This window comes from Marmota marmota, unplaced genomic scaffold, assembly GCF_001458135.2.
Source record: "Marmota marmota marmota unplaced genomic scaffold, marMar, whole genome shotgun sequence".
Lineage (NCBI taxonomy): Eukaryota > Metazoa > Chordata > Mammalia > Rodentia > Sciuridae > Marmota > Marmota marmota.
In genome coordinates, this window is record NW_025999982.1 from 4,096,690 (window position 1) to 4,113,462 (window position 16,773).

Genomic DNA, 16,773 nt, shown 5'->3' on the forward strand with positions numbered 1-16,773 from the left:
CCAGATACTAAACTTACTTAATTCCTTGGCTAACATTTCTAAATACAACATGATCTCAAACTTTCTGCTTTTAAACTGGAATGTCTGAATTAATATTGCTCCAAGAATTTAGAAATAAATGCATATCATATCAACTTTCAACATCTTCAGTGACACAAAAATCAAACTTGATTCCTATCTTTTTGCCTGTGGTGCTGAGGATTGAAACCAGGGCCTTGTGCACTATACCAACTGAACTATATCCCCAGCCTCCTACTGAGATTTAGTTACCTTCCTATATCAACATTCTAGATTGTTACCAATGCTTTGCCAACTCCCAAGACATTGATTATTCGAGCTCTCATGTCTAAGGCTTTATTTTAAAGTGAATAGAAATATAGATGCATTTTCAGTAAATCACCACTTTAGCACTTTCTTCATAAGGCTGGCCTTGAAGATTCTACATGGTTCATAAGTTTAAAAAACAAACAAAAAAATCCCATATGCCTGTAATTCCAAAGGCTTGTGAGGCTGAGGCAGGAGGATTGCAAGTTCAAAGCCAGCTTCAGCAATTTAGCAAGACCCTTTGTCTGAAAATACAAAAAAGGGCTGGGGATGTGGCTCAGTGGTTAATTCCCCTTGGGTTCAATCCCTAGTAGAGGGGAAAAAAGGACAATAATGAAGCCAGCTCTGGAGAACTACACGACTTCCTGTGAACCCTTGGTTTGCTGTTTTTTTTTGGACAGCTATAGGTTCTTGTAAAACAGCACAAAGGGTTTCCCTAAATCTAGAGGTTCATACATTTAACCCAGGATTAGAGTCACTGCCTTGGTATGTCAGTCTGGTAAACATCTTGGTATGATTAACCTCAAATAGGTTATTTTCTGGTCAACATTACAAACACACTATGTCTTAAGTATTGCATAATTAAAACAAATTAACCAGAACAGTTTATGCAGTTCAGGGGTAGGTGGGAAAGGGCTTTCTACAATAACACTTAAAAAAGGCCATAAAAAATGGTGTACACCTCTAATCTCAGTGACTTGGGAGGCTGAGGCTCTAAGCAACTTAGTAAGGCATGGACTCAAAAAAAAAAAAAAAACCACCTCGGGGTTCAAGCCCCAGTACCAACAATAGTAAGGCTACAAATAAAAACATAAGGCAAATTAAAACCTCAGTAAATATGTAAGGGAAAAATGACAAAAATCCATTAGCTTTAGCATACAACAAATCCCTACCAAGTCATCAAATTGGGAAGCACTCCAAAGTAAAGCTAGAAAATATATGCAGATACACAAAAAATGTAAAAGGGCCAGTAAAACCATGAAACAAGTGTTTCACCTCATCAATAATCAAGTGTGCATAAAACAACATATTCCTTCTTTGGGGGAAAACTATCTATTAGGAATAAGTGAGACTATAACAGGCCCATTCAAAAAACTGTTAGTACACAGAAAAAGTCTTAAGAATTTTCGTGATAAGGCTTTTTATTAGACTTTTAAAAATGTGCCTACTCAGCTAAGTGAAGTGGCATATGCCTGTAATTCCACTGACTCAGTAGGCTGAGGCAAGGAGTTCAAGTTTGAGGCTAGCCGGGGCAATTTAGGAAGATCTTGTCTTAAAATAAGCAGTGGGCATATAACTCAGAGGTAGAGCACCTTTGGTTTGATCCCCCAGTGGGGGCTGGGGATGCAATGTGTTCATCATTCTCTGGCCCAGACATTCCATTTCTAAGAATTTTAATCCTAAAGAGTGAATCAGACAAATGTATTAAAACCTATGCATAACAATAATGTACATCATGACAATGACTAGAGTTTACCAAATTTTGCACATACTGAATTTTTAATTTGAGGGAAAACCCTGCAAATGTTATGGGAAAACACTACTGGATGAAGGAACTAATTTTCTTAAAAATCCTCCTAGGGCTGGGGATGTGGCTCAAGCGGTAGTGCACTCGCCTGGCATGCGTGCAGCCCAGGTTCGATCCTCAGCACCACATACAAAGATGTTGTGTCCACCGAAAACTGAAAAATAAATATTAAAAAAAAAAATCCTCCTAAATGTGCTTTAATTCCACAACTAAAAGCTAGAAGCAAAACTACAAACCCCACAAATGGCAAGTCTTCAAGTTGGAGTTTCAGTGCAAATTTAAACTCAATAAGCACATTTAAGCAATCTTTTCCTCCAACTGTTTGGTCAGACTAACTTGGGAAACAAACAGAAATTTCTGGAAACATGTAGGTTATTAAATAATTTGTTTATTGTACTGCATTTATTAAGAAAACAGACAATGCACTCAGTAGAAAGAATAAAAATGTATCAGGGCTTTATTTTTAACAGCAAATAGAAATCCTTTCCTGGGATCATAGTAATTTGACAGTATTATGATTAAGCTCAATAAAAGTTCGTGAAGTACTTAGAAGATCAAGTTCTACAGCTGCCACTTTCCAGATCTTCTAATTTATCTGGCTCTTTAAATAGTAGGGGGGGGGGGAAGCCCTTATTTGCTGGGAAACATTTACAAAGTTACATGTTCTTTCTCCTATTAAAATTTCCCATCAATTGTTAAAAAGGGGCCTTCTGTTCGCTTACGTGTTTTTTGGTTATTTCACCAGAATTCCACAATTGATTTTACAACGTAGAAGAGATTTCAGGTAAGTCTGCTATTGCTTTAGATGTAAATATAGCTGAAAACCGAAAGTGGATTAGAACTGCTGAAGGATTTCCCTGCCGTTGTTTGATACAAGTTCTTTATTCTTGATATGTGCATAGACATGACTTAAATTCTTTCTACAGGAACATGTCTGATTTCAGGAGTAACCAATCAAGGATCCGATGAGTAGCTGGATAGTTCCTCAGAGTAATATGGTTATGGGTTAAATGGATTGCATAATGACATTTTTTCCTTTGTCATTGTTGGTGAGTAAATGACTGAAACAATCTTCCATATAAAAAGGTGGATGTCCGACATTTTCATAGGTTGCTTGCTAGTAGAGCCTTGAGTTGCACCTCCTTGACTTTCTGCAAATTAGAGTTCTAAAGCCACTTCTGGAGAATGCTGTAATCCCCAAGGCCTACTTGGTCCATGCTGAGTAAGTGGCTTGACCCCAATCCTCCCTCTTTTGCTGCTCATATTACCCAAGGAATATGTGATGTTTAGGGCATGTCTAGGAGAGGTCAATCCTAAAATAAAATTCACAAAGCCTTTTCAAATTGAGGGGAGGAAAAAAAAAGCCTCAAGTACATTTCAATCATCTCAAAATCGCAGTTAAAAACTTACATTATGCAAGGAAATAGCAGCAGAGAATGGTTAATCTTAAAAAACCAACAGGGGGGAAAAAAAGCCATTGAAAAAGTGTCATCCCACCCTTCTCCTTGGTTCCTTCCTCCAGGGTTTCATTAGAGACCCCAAGCATCTGAGAAACGAGAACAGCAAAGACACAGGGAAACTGCTCAAAGCCAGAACTTTGGGCAAGGTAAAGAAAAAGCTATAAATAAAAGCAGAGAACTATTTGGTAAAGAATCAGAACTCTAAGGCATTTTCTCTTTAAATGGGAAAGCTCTGAAACTCAGATCTTGTTTCTAGAGTCACCCTGACTCTAGAAACAATAAACTCAAGTACAATGAGTCAGGTGCCAGATAGGAATTAAAAAAAAACCAAAAAAAAACCAAAAAAACAAAAACAAACACACCAACCAAACCCAAAAATGTTAACTGCCAATCAAAGTAAATTCTGCTCTTAGGGTAACAGAAGACACATAGGAAAGGGCTACTTGCAGAACATCTGAGGTTTTCAAGAAATTGTTAACACAATGGTTCCATTTCTGTTTACATTTAAAAATCAGAAGATTTGAGGATCTTGGAGTTATTAAAGGATGAAAGGAATATGACAGTGCTTTGAATCGTGATAATATGGTACCCAAATTTGGTGTTTATACAGCTCATTTAAAAAGGTAGTAGATTAAAAGTCGCAGGAAAAATAACATGGAAAACAACAGAAACAATCCAGGTAGATGATGCAGCCTGGATACAGCAAGTTTAATGTCTCTGCTGTACACAGAATGAACACCCTTTCCCTCCTCATCCTTATGCTGACAATAGGATATTCACTAGAAAATTTGACTCGTAGAGTCCATGAATAAAGAGATGGGCTCATATATCTTAAAGGCTCTTTTTAAAAAGGGTTATTATAATTTGAAGGATGCTCTAATGGAAAGGCAAAGTATAGGCCAAGAGGCTGTTTCACATTTTTAGTCCATTAGTCTTTGGCAGAGCCCTACCAAGGCCAAATTCACCTAGGATGCGGAATGGCTGTGGGGACCTCCACAGGTTCAAGTGAGCAAACCCAAATGAACATGTTGGATTAAAGAATAAAAAAAGACGAAGAAAAATCTAGAAACCCTTGAGGAAAGAGCTTTGCCCTGAAAAGAGAAGAGGGAAATGCTTGGAAGGGAGTGGGTGGGGGGTGGTCAGTGTGGTGATCTCTGCTGCAGTGCTGGGCAGGGACTTAGGAGTTGAGCCAAGGATGCCGGAGACACTCGGCAGCAGTGGCTCTCTTCTCAGGGATGAGCTCCAACATGGGCAGTAAGAAATCTGTGAAGCCAGCTGCCTCTTCCTGAGACCACTCATACTTCTCCACTAGAACTTCAAAAAGGCCCCAGGGTTTCAGCTTCGTGATGTGTTTCAGGTCACCTGTGGTGAAGACAGTACAAAAGAAACTGACCAACATTGACAAGTGACAATGTGACAATCCAGGAACCAATCCAAGTAGTCTACAAAGAATCAAATTTTGCAATCAGAATCTAATGTTCCATTCAAAAAGCACTTCTCTAATCTTGAAATGAAGTGCTTCTATTTTTCATAAGGTACTAAAAATTTAAGACGATTTGCTTTCTCCCTCAAGTTTGTTTTGGTCCCAGTCAAACTGCATACATCTCAACAGAAACTAGTGATTCACTAAATGTCTGTATACTCATATATCCAGGTCTACACATTAAGAACAATTTGCTTATACTCTTTCTTTTGGCAGTACTGGGAATCAGACTGAGGGCCTCAAACATGCTAAGGCAAGTACTCTACCGCTAAGCCACGCCCCTACTTCTTTTTAATTTTTCTTATTTTGAGATAGGGTCTCCCTAAGTTACCCAGGCTGGCCTTGAACTCATGATCCTCCTGCCTCAGCCTCCTCAGTAGCTGGCATGATGGATGTGTGCCACTATACCCAATTTGAGCTAAGAAAAAGTACAAACAAGTCTAGAAAATATTGCTGTAAAACAAATGTGATTTTAAAATAAGGAGCTAATACCATGGCAACATGTATAAAAAGCAGCAAAACTAAAAGAACATACCTGACATAGATTTCACATATAGCAGCACCATACTAAAACTTCAATCTAATTAATTGCTTCTTTGAAGTGACACTTTCTTTGCAATGCTGGAGATCAAACCCTGGGCCTCGTGTGTGATAGGCAAGCATTCACCAATGAGCTACACATGCATCCTTGAAGTGGCAATTTTTTAAAAGATATTTTTCTATTTGGGAGATGGAGGCCTTACTATGTGGTACCCAAGCTGGCCTCAAAATCCTGGGTTCAAGTGATCCTCCTACTTTAGCCTCCTGTGAAGCTGGGATTATAGGCATGTACCAATGCACTCAGCTGAATTGACAATTTAGAAAGTATAGTCAATTATTAATGACTTATTAAAGTAAGTGCTACTAAACACTTTTTCATATATGACACTTACTTGGAGTCTTTTCTGTGGGCAGAGAGTTGCCTGTTCAATTACATTTGCATACCTTAATCTTACTTTGCATACAAGGAAGAACCCTTACAAGCATTTCCCCATTTTCATGCCCAAAAAGTTGTGTAAGAAAGAATGATGATTTTGAGAATGCTTCCTGTCAAGGGTTGAGAAAAATAATTTTTCTCAGCATTTGAGTAGCAGTTGTGATGAAAAGGAGAACCACGACACGATGTAGAAAAACAGGCCAGACAGTTTTCTAGATCCTTCTAGATTAGCTTTTCATATTTCAGTTTTATTAGGAATGCATAAGAGATACATGATCAAGTCAAAAGTTTAAAGTGAGAGTCTTATCTGTTTCTTTCATTAATATGTAATAACAAATTATGAAACTAAAGTACTAAATCAGTTTGTACGGCTAACCCACAAGGTGTCTGGGTGATTGTGTTAGGCATCATTGGGATACAAAGATGACTGAGATGTAGTTCCGACTCCTAAGAAGCTTAAACCAAACCACTTGGCCTTTGGTAGAGGCAGTTTGTAAACAGAACACCAGCAAAAATTTGTCCATTTCCCAGTAGTGCTGCAGTAGAAGTAATCATATATTAACTAATTTAACAGAAAGAATAAATTATTATCTTCCCTAAGTAGAAATCAGCTAGTGGAAAAGCTGGGATTGGATACTCAGCTTTATCTCTCCTTTTGACTATTTCACCCCTCTGCTAAATCACAGATTAGCATTCAAGGTAGGCTAACCATTTTGTAGGATAGTGGAAATATGTAACCAGCTGTACTTACCTTTTCGTTTTTAAGTACTTTTGCCCCCTTAATGTCTGGGAACAAACACATTTGTTTTACCTTTTTTGGTGAAAAATTCCTTGGAATATTTTCCTGCCACAATGAGCTTGCGAGGCACCTTCCCCAGGAGTTCTATGATCAATGCAATGTGATCTGTATGTTTCAAACATTTCAAGAGGGGGGAAAAAAAGACATACATAACAGGAGTAACAAATGCAGCTCTATACACTGGCAGAAAGAGTAGCATGCACACCTCTTTGTAAAGCATTTCAGCTTGCTTTCTGTCCTAAATGGGAAGAGGTGGACTCTATCCATCTAATGGAGAATCCAGAATATCATAAAAACATTGGGTACCCACTCCAGTGGGACCTGAGTGGTAACTAAAAACAGTCTTGGTGTGAATGCTCTGTTTCCTGAAGTTGTATCCCTGGGGCCTAGATGGAAACTCATTTTAGCAATACTACCTCTGCGATTGAAGAAGTCCTGTGAATATTTCCCACTGAGGGCAAAGCGTCTTGGAATTCTGCCTATCAGCTCTATAATGTGCGCAATGTGGTCTAAAATAGAAGGGTAAGAAGAACAGGATGAAGGACAAGTTGTTAAAGAGATTTTTTTCTATGAATAGCTTTTTTAAGGACTACGTGTTTAAAAGTAACTACAAGTAAAACCAATGATATTCAAGGCAAGACTGGGAAGGCCAGGCATTTTTTCAGGTGGCTGGTTACCTAATCATAGCTGGCAAGTCTCATTCTGGATCTCACAGACTATCTATAACTTTATACTTTTTAGTTTGTCTCTATCTAGGTTTAGGTAGGTTCTTCAGGTAAGGTTAAAACAAAATGCCAATTTGCTTTAGGTATTTAGAACTGTTATTTATTTGTAACACTATTCTGGGCTTTAAGGACTAAAACATCACCTTATCTAAGAATGTTCACGACAAAGCCCTCACATGACTCGAGTATTTATAGTCACCCTGAAAAAACAGGCTAAGTTAATGCCACATTTTAAAGGTGGAACTTCAGAGAGACTAAATGGCCTACTTAAAGTTTGAGAGCTAAAAGAGCTAAAACTACAATGACAACTCATATCTTGTCTTATCTAACCCAGAGCTTTTCTCCCCCACTCCCACCCAAAATCACTTTTAAATTAGCACAAAAGTTTAAAGAATACAGCTACTTGACTGCAGTCTACTAATGTCCTAGAGTGAGCACTGCCAGGAGGTGGGCAGATTGCTAGCAGGGATGGTAAGCTGGTACTAGCCAGTAATTAACTCATCTAGTTATTTGGATGTCACCATAATGGAAAAAAAAAATCAGCTATCCTACTGTTCTCATTCTTCAAGTGACAGAAACTAAGAATATGAAGAGATTTAATAGACCAATGGCTCATAACTAGAAAAACACTTTTATCTCTTTCTCCTACAAAAGATCTACTGGTGTCATTTAAAAAGGACTTTACATTGATCAATTCACTACAACGTTTGAGCAGTTTTGACTGATATCAAGTATTATCCCAGGAGTTAGGTCTGTGGAATATAATAATAATAGGATATTCTATTTTAGGCCCCAGTATAGCATGACTATTAACAAACTATACATACATAGTCGGGATTAAGTTTTTTTTTTTTTTTTCCTGCTCTTATGGGGCAAACTGCAGTAGAATAGAACAGAAAGGCAAGGCTTTAACCTAACATTTATCAGTATTGACTTGTAGAGGAGGAAATAAGTTACAATCTAAATATTTAGGCAAGATGGTTCTCTCTCATCAGATTTTTCTCACATACATATTTCAATTTTTCAGGTTAATAACTTAAGGTACTACTCAATATGATGTTAGCCAGTATGTGTGCTCTGTACTAAACACTAGTATTAATAAAGACTCTAGGAAAGTAAAGAGAAAAAAAAATTACTCCCCTAGAAATAGATAATAAGGCTTTTTAAAAACACTTTGTTAACGTATAACTCTAAACTTACAACTCAGAGAAGGAAAAAAAAAAAAAAAAAAAAGACAAAGAAAGAACAGGGGAGAAAATCAAGTGGGTACATGGGCAATTGTTGTTGTATTTTCTTACAAAGGACACACATTTTAAGAAAGTATCCAAACTACACCAATCAAAACAGGTAGCTGGCTATGGGAATTAACACATCTTTTCCTAATTGGGCTTTGTTAGGAATATCAGCAAGCTGTACTAACACTACTTATTAAAACCTGAGGGGACCATACTGAGGAACAGAGAACATTCTTGGTTTCATAGAACATAAAATGTGATTTCCCAAAACCTGGAGGAAAGCATAGCCAGTGAAGCACATGTTCTTCCCACTGGGCTGTGCTAAGTAAGTACTCCCTTAAACTAACCCTCATTAAACCTGCAAACAAAACAAACATTAATTGAATAGTATAAAAACAAAGCAAAACATTAATCATTTTTTTCTCTTTAGTGCTGGGAACTGAACTCAGAGTATAGGGCATGCTAGTAAGTGCTCCACCACTGAGCCATATCCCTAGTCCCTCCACCCCTACCACCTTTTTTTTTGGTACCAGAGATTGAACCCAGGGGCACTAGCCACTAGGTCACATATCCAGCTCTTTTTATTATATTTTACTTAGAGACAGGGTCTTGCTAAGTTGTATGGGGGCCTCACTAAACTGCTGGGGCTGGCTTTGAACTCACAATCCTCCTGTCTTAGCTTCCTGAGCCACTGGGATTATAGGTGTGTGCCACTGTGCCCAACTTCTAACCATTTTTTCACTCAGCTTATTAACTCATCTAGTTATTTGGATGTCACCACAATGGAAAAAAATCAGACTCGTACAATGTCTGCTTCCATAGCCTCATGGATGAAGCAAACAAGTGGGGGCTTTCCTTACAGGGTACTGAAAAATTTACAATCATTTTGTTTTGTTTTTAAGTGGCATTCTAAACATGAATATCATTTAAAAAGAAAAATTAAAGCTTTAGATTTCAGAAAAGTGAAAAGTATCATAGAATTTGTGTAAATAGGATGGTATCTGTAGTCAAGTAGTGTTTCTAGATGAAGATCATTGACTTCCAAATAAAGTTGAAGGCACAGCTGAGAACAGGTTTATGAACAGGTATATTTAAACTGGGTAAAGAACAAGTCACAGACCTACAAAGAAAGGTAATTGGATGTTGAATAAAAAACTACTTGTCAAATAAAGTTTTCATTTTACCAGTTGTGGCCTTATGCCAACCATCTGTTACAGCTTTTTAGTATCTTTTATAAAATACCTAGTATATCTGGTATCTAATATGAAATATTTCTTAAATTTCTATCTTTTGTGGTACTTATACATACTTGGCACACTAACAAGATTACTAGGGCTCTTTGGAGTGAACAAATGATATTAGCCACATGTGGAAAGTAAACTGCCATGCACAGACAAATTTGGCTTAGGGGACTCACCTTCATCTCGAGTGTACTCTTCCCCTGAATGAGGTTCAAACAAATAGTCACCTGTGGCCAGTTCAAAGGCCTAAGAAAAAGAGGATAGCATACAAAGCATCAAAGAGGGCTTTTGGTAAATGCTTATTGCTATTTGACTCAAGAAATTTTATTCTTGGAAAAAATCTATAGATGACCATTTTTAAAAAAATGTCTTAAAATTACTCCTAAAGAACTTTTCTTCCACACCTGTATCTTAATAAAATGGAAAAAAAAGGAGAAAATTATTTGGACTGATGTTCCACAGGGAAAAAATAAGCAACAACAACAAAAAAAACCAAACAAGAAAAAACAAAAAATAATCAAGCAGGGAATGAGGGAGGTTGGGAATCTTGAAGGTCTCAGGTACAAAGTCACATATAAGACAAATTCTACTATTCTACTGCCCAGTAGGGTAACTATAACTAACAATAACACATTGTTACATAGTACATTTCAAAACAGCTATCGGAGATGAGTCTAAATATTCTTTTGTAGTGCTGAAGATTGAACCCAAGGCCTCGTACATGCAAGGCAAGCACTCTACCAACTGAGCCCCAGACCACTCTGAATATTCTTAACACAAAGAAATTATAAATGAAGTGAGGGATATGCCAGTAACTCAAATTTGATTATTATACACTGTATATAGAAACAACACACTGTACCCCATAAAAATGCACGACTGACACCTAATAATTGTGCATTTTATGGGGCACAGTGTGTGTTTCTATATATACACACACACATACATATTTGTTGCTTCAATTATTATGTGTCAGGGGAAAAAAAAAAAAACAGCAATTCAGTCCTCCTGAGTTTCACTTTTGGTTAGGAAAGGGCATACCTGAATATTAAGGTAATTCTAAGTTACTAAATTGTTCATAAGAGCAGGTGTTTTTTACATTATAATTTCACATAGCTAGAAACTGAATTCTGTACCCTAAATCGAAATCAAGTACTCACATATTTCTACCAATGACTCTTTAGTCACTGATAAGAAGTTTATTCTTAACTTTTGTGTGGAAAATACTCCCTAAATAGTCCCAGATGGAGTTTCCAATTTCTAGGTCTACGGAAACTCAAAAAAATTAAAATGTCAAGGGTATAGGGAGTCACTCTGTTTTATGTAACCAGTAGAGGTCAGCATTCACAAGTAGGAAAAGAAAGGCACATATCTCCTGTGAACTGAAAACCTTTTGGAAAACATTGAGAGGTTTTTAAGAGATGAATTCTTTTGGAATGTCAAGCAGTACGTGAAGGACAGCACATCTGAATAATGAGGTTACGTGAACTTTTCACTGATTACAAATGGATTTTTCAAAAAATAACTAACACAATAGCAGTTTCTTAAAAAGTACAGTTATAAACTAACAGCAGACATAGGTCAATTTTGATTGAGTCAATGGTACTAAGATAATCCCAACTGAGGGGCAAGCCAGGTGTATGGTGGTGCACATATGGTGGGTACTGTAATCCCAGCAACTTGGGAAGCTGAGGCAGAAGGATCATAAGTTTGAGGTCAGCATGGGCAACTCAGAGACCCTATTTCAAAATAAAAAATAAAAGGGGCTGGTGATGTAGTGTTAGAGCAACCATGGGTTCAATCCCCAGAAAAAGAAAAAGGACTGAGGGGTGGATTTATTCACATTCTCAAATTAGACCCAATTTAGGTCTTGATGGTTCACCAGTATCAGTTTCATGACAGTATCAATTTCAAGACAGACTTTCTCAAAATTATTTGAGTGAGGTTAACTACAAGTTTCAAGACAGTTCTAGGAATCAACTACTTGTCTCCATAATGTCAGGAATGCAATGGTGTCTTGTTAGGCATTACTTGTTTTAGCAGTTCATTATAAAACTAAGTCACACCAACAGAACAGATACCTGTTCTACCTTGTATAACCTAAGGGTTACAGTCTAAAATTGGCACAGAAACAAAAATTTTTGAAACCAGTACTTTTGTAAAATCTCAAGTCTCATACAGTAAATATAGTGGAATTAAAGTTAAAAAAAATAGATATGATGTTATTTAGAGTGCTTAAAGAGGTCTGGGGGTATAGCTCAGTGGTTGACTATATACTTAGCAGCTGAAAGGCCCTAAGTTCAATGCCCAGGATAAAATAAACAGAAATAAAATTTAAAAATAAAAAATGATATATACTAAAACTTATGGCATACAGCAAAAGCAGTCCTAAGAAAAAGTTTATAGCAATAAATGCCTACATTAAATAAGATCTCAAATAATAATATATTTACTCAGAAAGCTAGAAAAAGAACAAAAAATTATGCTCAAAGTTAGCAGAGGTAAGGAAATAATAAACACTAAAGCAGAAATAAATGAAAAAGACTATAAAAAATAATATAAAAAATGAACAAAACTAAAAGCTGGCTTTAAAAAAATAGATTATAAAATTGACAAATCTTTAGCTAGACTAAGGGGAAAAAAGAGAAGGCTCAAAATAAGGGAAAGAAGAAACATTTAACAACTGATACCACAGAAATACAAAGGGTCATAAGTGACTACTATGAATAATTTATATACCAATAAACTGGATAACTCAGAAGTGGGTGAATCCTTAGATACATAAAACCTACAAAGACTGAATCATCAAAAAATACAAAACCTGAAACAGACCAGTAACAAGTAAGGACAATGAATCAGTAACAAAAGAGTTTTTCCCATCAAAGAAAAGCCCAAAACCTGATGGCTTTATTGCTGAAGTCTAGAAAACATTAAAAGAAACAATACTAGTCTTCCTTAAACTCTTCTAAAAAGACTGAAGCAGAGGGAATATATTCAAACTTCTTTTATGAGGCCAGCATTGTCCTGATACCAAACCCAGAACAGGGACATTACAAGAAAGAAAATTATAGACCAATATCCTTGGGGAACATATAGGTATATGCAAAATTGGTATATGCAAAATTCTTCAACAGGTTCGATCCTCAGCACAACATAAAAATAAAGAAATTGTGATGTGTCCATCTACACCTAAAAAAAAAACCAAACAAAGATCATCACCATATCCCTGGGATGCATGGATGGTTCAACAAAGACAAATAAATGTGAATCAACACATTAATAGAACAAAGGACAAAAACCAATTAGATGAAGAAAAAAATGTGACATCCATTCATGATAAAAAAGTATCATCAAATTAGGTACAAGAGGAATGTAACTCAAGAGAATAAAGGCCACATATGAGAAACCACAGTTAACATTGTGTGTGTGTGTGTGTGTGTGTGTGTGTGTATCTCCATCCCTAAAGACTTCAAATTCAGTAAAATTACAGGATATAAAATCAATACACAAAAATCAGTAGTATTTCTATACAACAACAACAGTGAACTATCTGAGAAGGAAATCCATGAGAGGGGCTGGGGCTGTAGTTGAGTGGCAGAGTGCTTGCCTAGCATGTGTGAGGCACTGGGTTTGATCCTCAGCACCACATAAAAATAAACAAATAAAATAAAGGCATGCTGTTCATCTACAACTACCAACAAATAAATAGACAGATAGATAAATAAATCATGAGAACAATTCCACTTAAAAAAGAAACACTGTACACTAAAAACTTTAAAAATATTGATAGTTACAGTAATTAAAACAACACAGACCACTGGATCATAATGGTCAGGAGGTTATGTTGAGCCAAGACCTATATAGGTAGAAGCAGAAAGAGTGAGGTAAGAGGGAGCTTAATGTGACTAAAGAAAAAAAAAAAAATTGACTAAAATAGATGCAATTCAAGAACTGAAAACAGGAAAATAACATGATTTGATTAATACTGAAGATCACTCAGACTGGGCACAGTGGCACATTACCTGTAATCCCATGGGAGGCTGAGATGGGAGAATCATGAGTTCAAAGCCAGCCCCAGCAACAGTGTGGCACTGTTTTATTTAGAGATGCTGTCTCTAAATAAAATACAAAATAGGGCTGGGGATGTGGCTCAGTGGTTGAAGGTCCCTGAGTTCAATCCCCAGTACCGCCTCCCCCCAAAAGATCACTCAGGCTATTATGAGAGAATGTACCTCAAAGAGAGAAAAACAGAAGCTAATAAAGAAGAGGCCACTGTAGTGGTCTATGTATTTAACAATGATGACTTGGGATATAATGGGTTAATGGAAAAGGTAAGAAGTGACTGGTACTGGATATGTATTAGAGGTAGAACTTGCAGATGAACTAGGTGTACAGAGCAAAAGGAGAAAAGAATTAAGAATTAACCTAAAAGTTTTGGATTTGAGCTTTTTAAGTGGGTGAACAAAGGGTCATTTACAAAAACTGAATATGTGGATCAAACCTTTTGAGGTTTGATCAAACCTTTTGATCTAAAAATTTAAATTTGAGCTGTTTATTAGATATTCAAATGGAGTTGCCCAAGATATAGTTAGAGACAGAAAAAGCCAGATGAAATGTAGAGGTAAGTGAGACTGGAGATGCCATGGGATCTCCCAGGAAAAAAGAAAAAGGCCAAGAACCAAGTCTTTTTTTTTTTCTCCCCTTAGTAGGGAAAGTCAATAGACTTAAGTCTGACATTAATTGGTACAAACAAAAACTAAACAATAAGGATAAGATACTGCTATAGATTTGGAATTAAACTTTTGATAACTTTGGTAATCAAAGTATTCCTAAAATAAATATTCTAACATACAACTATCTGAACTGACTTGTTGAAGCTATGCATGATCAAAACAGAAGACTACCTTGCCCCAGGGATCTAGAGCCCTCCTTCTTACTTGTGTGCTATTTACAGGATCTACAATGAAAATGCAGGACCTATAATCAACCAACTACGACTCTATCATCCTTGGAGAGCAAATGTTTGCTTCTCTCAATTCCCCTGGCTTCCTTCCCTATTAAAAAATGCCATGTTCTTCCCCTTCACTGATAGCAATGTCTGGGAATCCAAATACCCCTGCTTACATTAGCTACAAAGATCTTCTCTCTACCTGTGAGAGAAGCAAGAACAAGATTTCTTTTTTTTTTGGCACTAGGGATTGAACTCAGGGGCACTCGACCACTAAGCCACATCCCTAGCCCAATTTTGAATTTTATTTAGAGACAGGGTCTCACTGAGTTGTTTACCATCTTAGATTATTAGGCTGGCTTTGAACTTGTGATTCTCCTGTCTCAGCCTCCCGAGCTGCTGGGATTACAAGTGTGTGCCACTACGCCCAGTTGAGATATTCTATTTTTTTTTTTTAAAAAAATATATATATTTTAGTTGTAGATGGACACAATATCTTTATGTATGTATGTATGTATGTGGTGCTGAGGATTCAACCCAATGCCTCATGCATGCAAGTGCTCAACCACTGAACTGCATGCAACCTCAGCCCCAAGGTAGTCTATTTTTTAAACATGTTATAATATCTGTTTATCAGAAAACTGGCAATGGCAGCAATAGTAACAACAGAAATAGCAAACCCATGGCTTCACTGTATAAGATATGAAATTACATGAAAATAACTCAAAATATTACTCATTAAAATGGTATTCTATCCCTACCACCATGACTTATTGCTGCTGAATAAAGGTGACCATCATTGGTGAAATATAAATAGCTATTGAGCAATGTGGTCATTTTTTTGCATTTTCATTCAGGCAGCTCAGGTTAGGAATGGGGATGACAGGAAAAACTTTACGGGTCAAATACATCACTTTTGGATTCTGATAGCTTAGGGCCTTTTAGCAGCCTTAGAGTTCAAAACATAAAATAGGATGAAACCCTTTTTCCATTTCCGAGAGCCATTCCCTTGCTTAATAAAACATCTAGGGGAAATAAAGTTATATTCTCTAGTTTTTTCCCCCCTAAACATACCACTAGTTAGTCAGATGTCACTTCAGGGACAGATAAAAATACGCAATTTTCCTTACTATATATAGGCACATTCAGTTTCCCACCAATTCTGTCCCGAATTTCAGAGATAAAAAGATTTGAAAAACAAGACAAAACAAAAAACAAAAATAACAACAATAAAAAAAAAAGCTACAAGAAAAGATCTAACTGGAAACTATAAACTTATTTCCCCATAGCTGAAGGGGAAAGGATGTTCAAAAGACAGCAAGGAAGAATTTCATCCTGCCAGTGATCTTCCTCTATGCCCTGAGAGATTGTTAATTCTTAATGTTTTTCACAGATATTTTGTCCTGACCCTTTATATAGCTGCCCTTCTAACTTTATCTCCATCAATAATGTGGAAGGCAACTTCTGGACTTGTTTCTTAGCCTCTCAGAAAGGGTCAGAACCTTTCTATCAACTAATTGCATTTGATGCAGGATGATCCATCTTTCCAGCACTTCTGAAATTATGAGATTTATATTTACTTAGTATATGACAAATTTAAAGCAACATTTCCTATATTTATTGGCAGAATGAGAGAAATTTAGGGAAAAAAAAAAGTAGGGCTAAAGTTTTCATGATATTGATTCATAAGTGCTTTCCATCCCTTGGTCAAGAAAATTGTAGCATTTAAGTGCATCCTTTACCTTACTACTACTACTATTACTACTATTACTTCTTCTTTTTAACATTTTAATGGTTTTAACTCTACCATTTTGGGTATTGGGGACTGAACCCAGGGGTGCTTTACCTGAGCTACACACCCAGACTTTTAAAATTTATTTTTGAGATAGGAGCTTCCTAAGTTATTGAGGCTGGCCTCAAATTGCAATCCTCCTGCCTTAGCCTCCTGAGTTGCTGGAATTAAAAGTGTACATATCACACCTGGCAACTTTTACTACTTTTTTTTTTTTTTAATTTTTTTGTAGTTGTAGAAGGACAGAATGGCTTTATTTGTT

General features: G+C 36.6%; 1 protein-coding gene across 3 annotated transcripts in view; it reads right to left on the reverse strand.

Moving 5' to 3' along the window:
* Positions 1-2,286: 2,286 nt before the first annotated feature.
* Srpk1 (SRSF protein kinase 1) overlaps positions 2,287-16,773 on the reverse strand; it is a 63,328-nt gene continuing 48,841 nt past the window's right edge. For 2 of the 3 annotated variants that reach the window (XM_015487621.2, XM_048805190.1), the window contains 4 exons: positions 9,948-10,017; positions 6,987-7,079; positions 6,583-6,675; positions 2,287-4,674 (listed from right to left, as the gene is read on the reverse strand). In XM_015487621.2, the coding sequence (XP_015343107.1) occupies positions 4,490-4,674; positions 6,583-6,675; positions 6,987-7,079; positions 9,948-10,017 (441 nt within the window). In that variant the 3' untranslated portion in view covers positions 2,287-4,489. The remainder of the gene's footprint in view (positions 4,675-6,582; positions 6,676-6,986; positions 7,080-9,947; positions 10,018-16,773) is intronic. The other variant, XM_015487622.2, reaches the window with a different exon arrangement.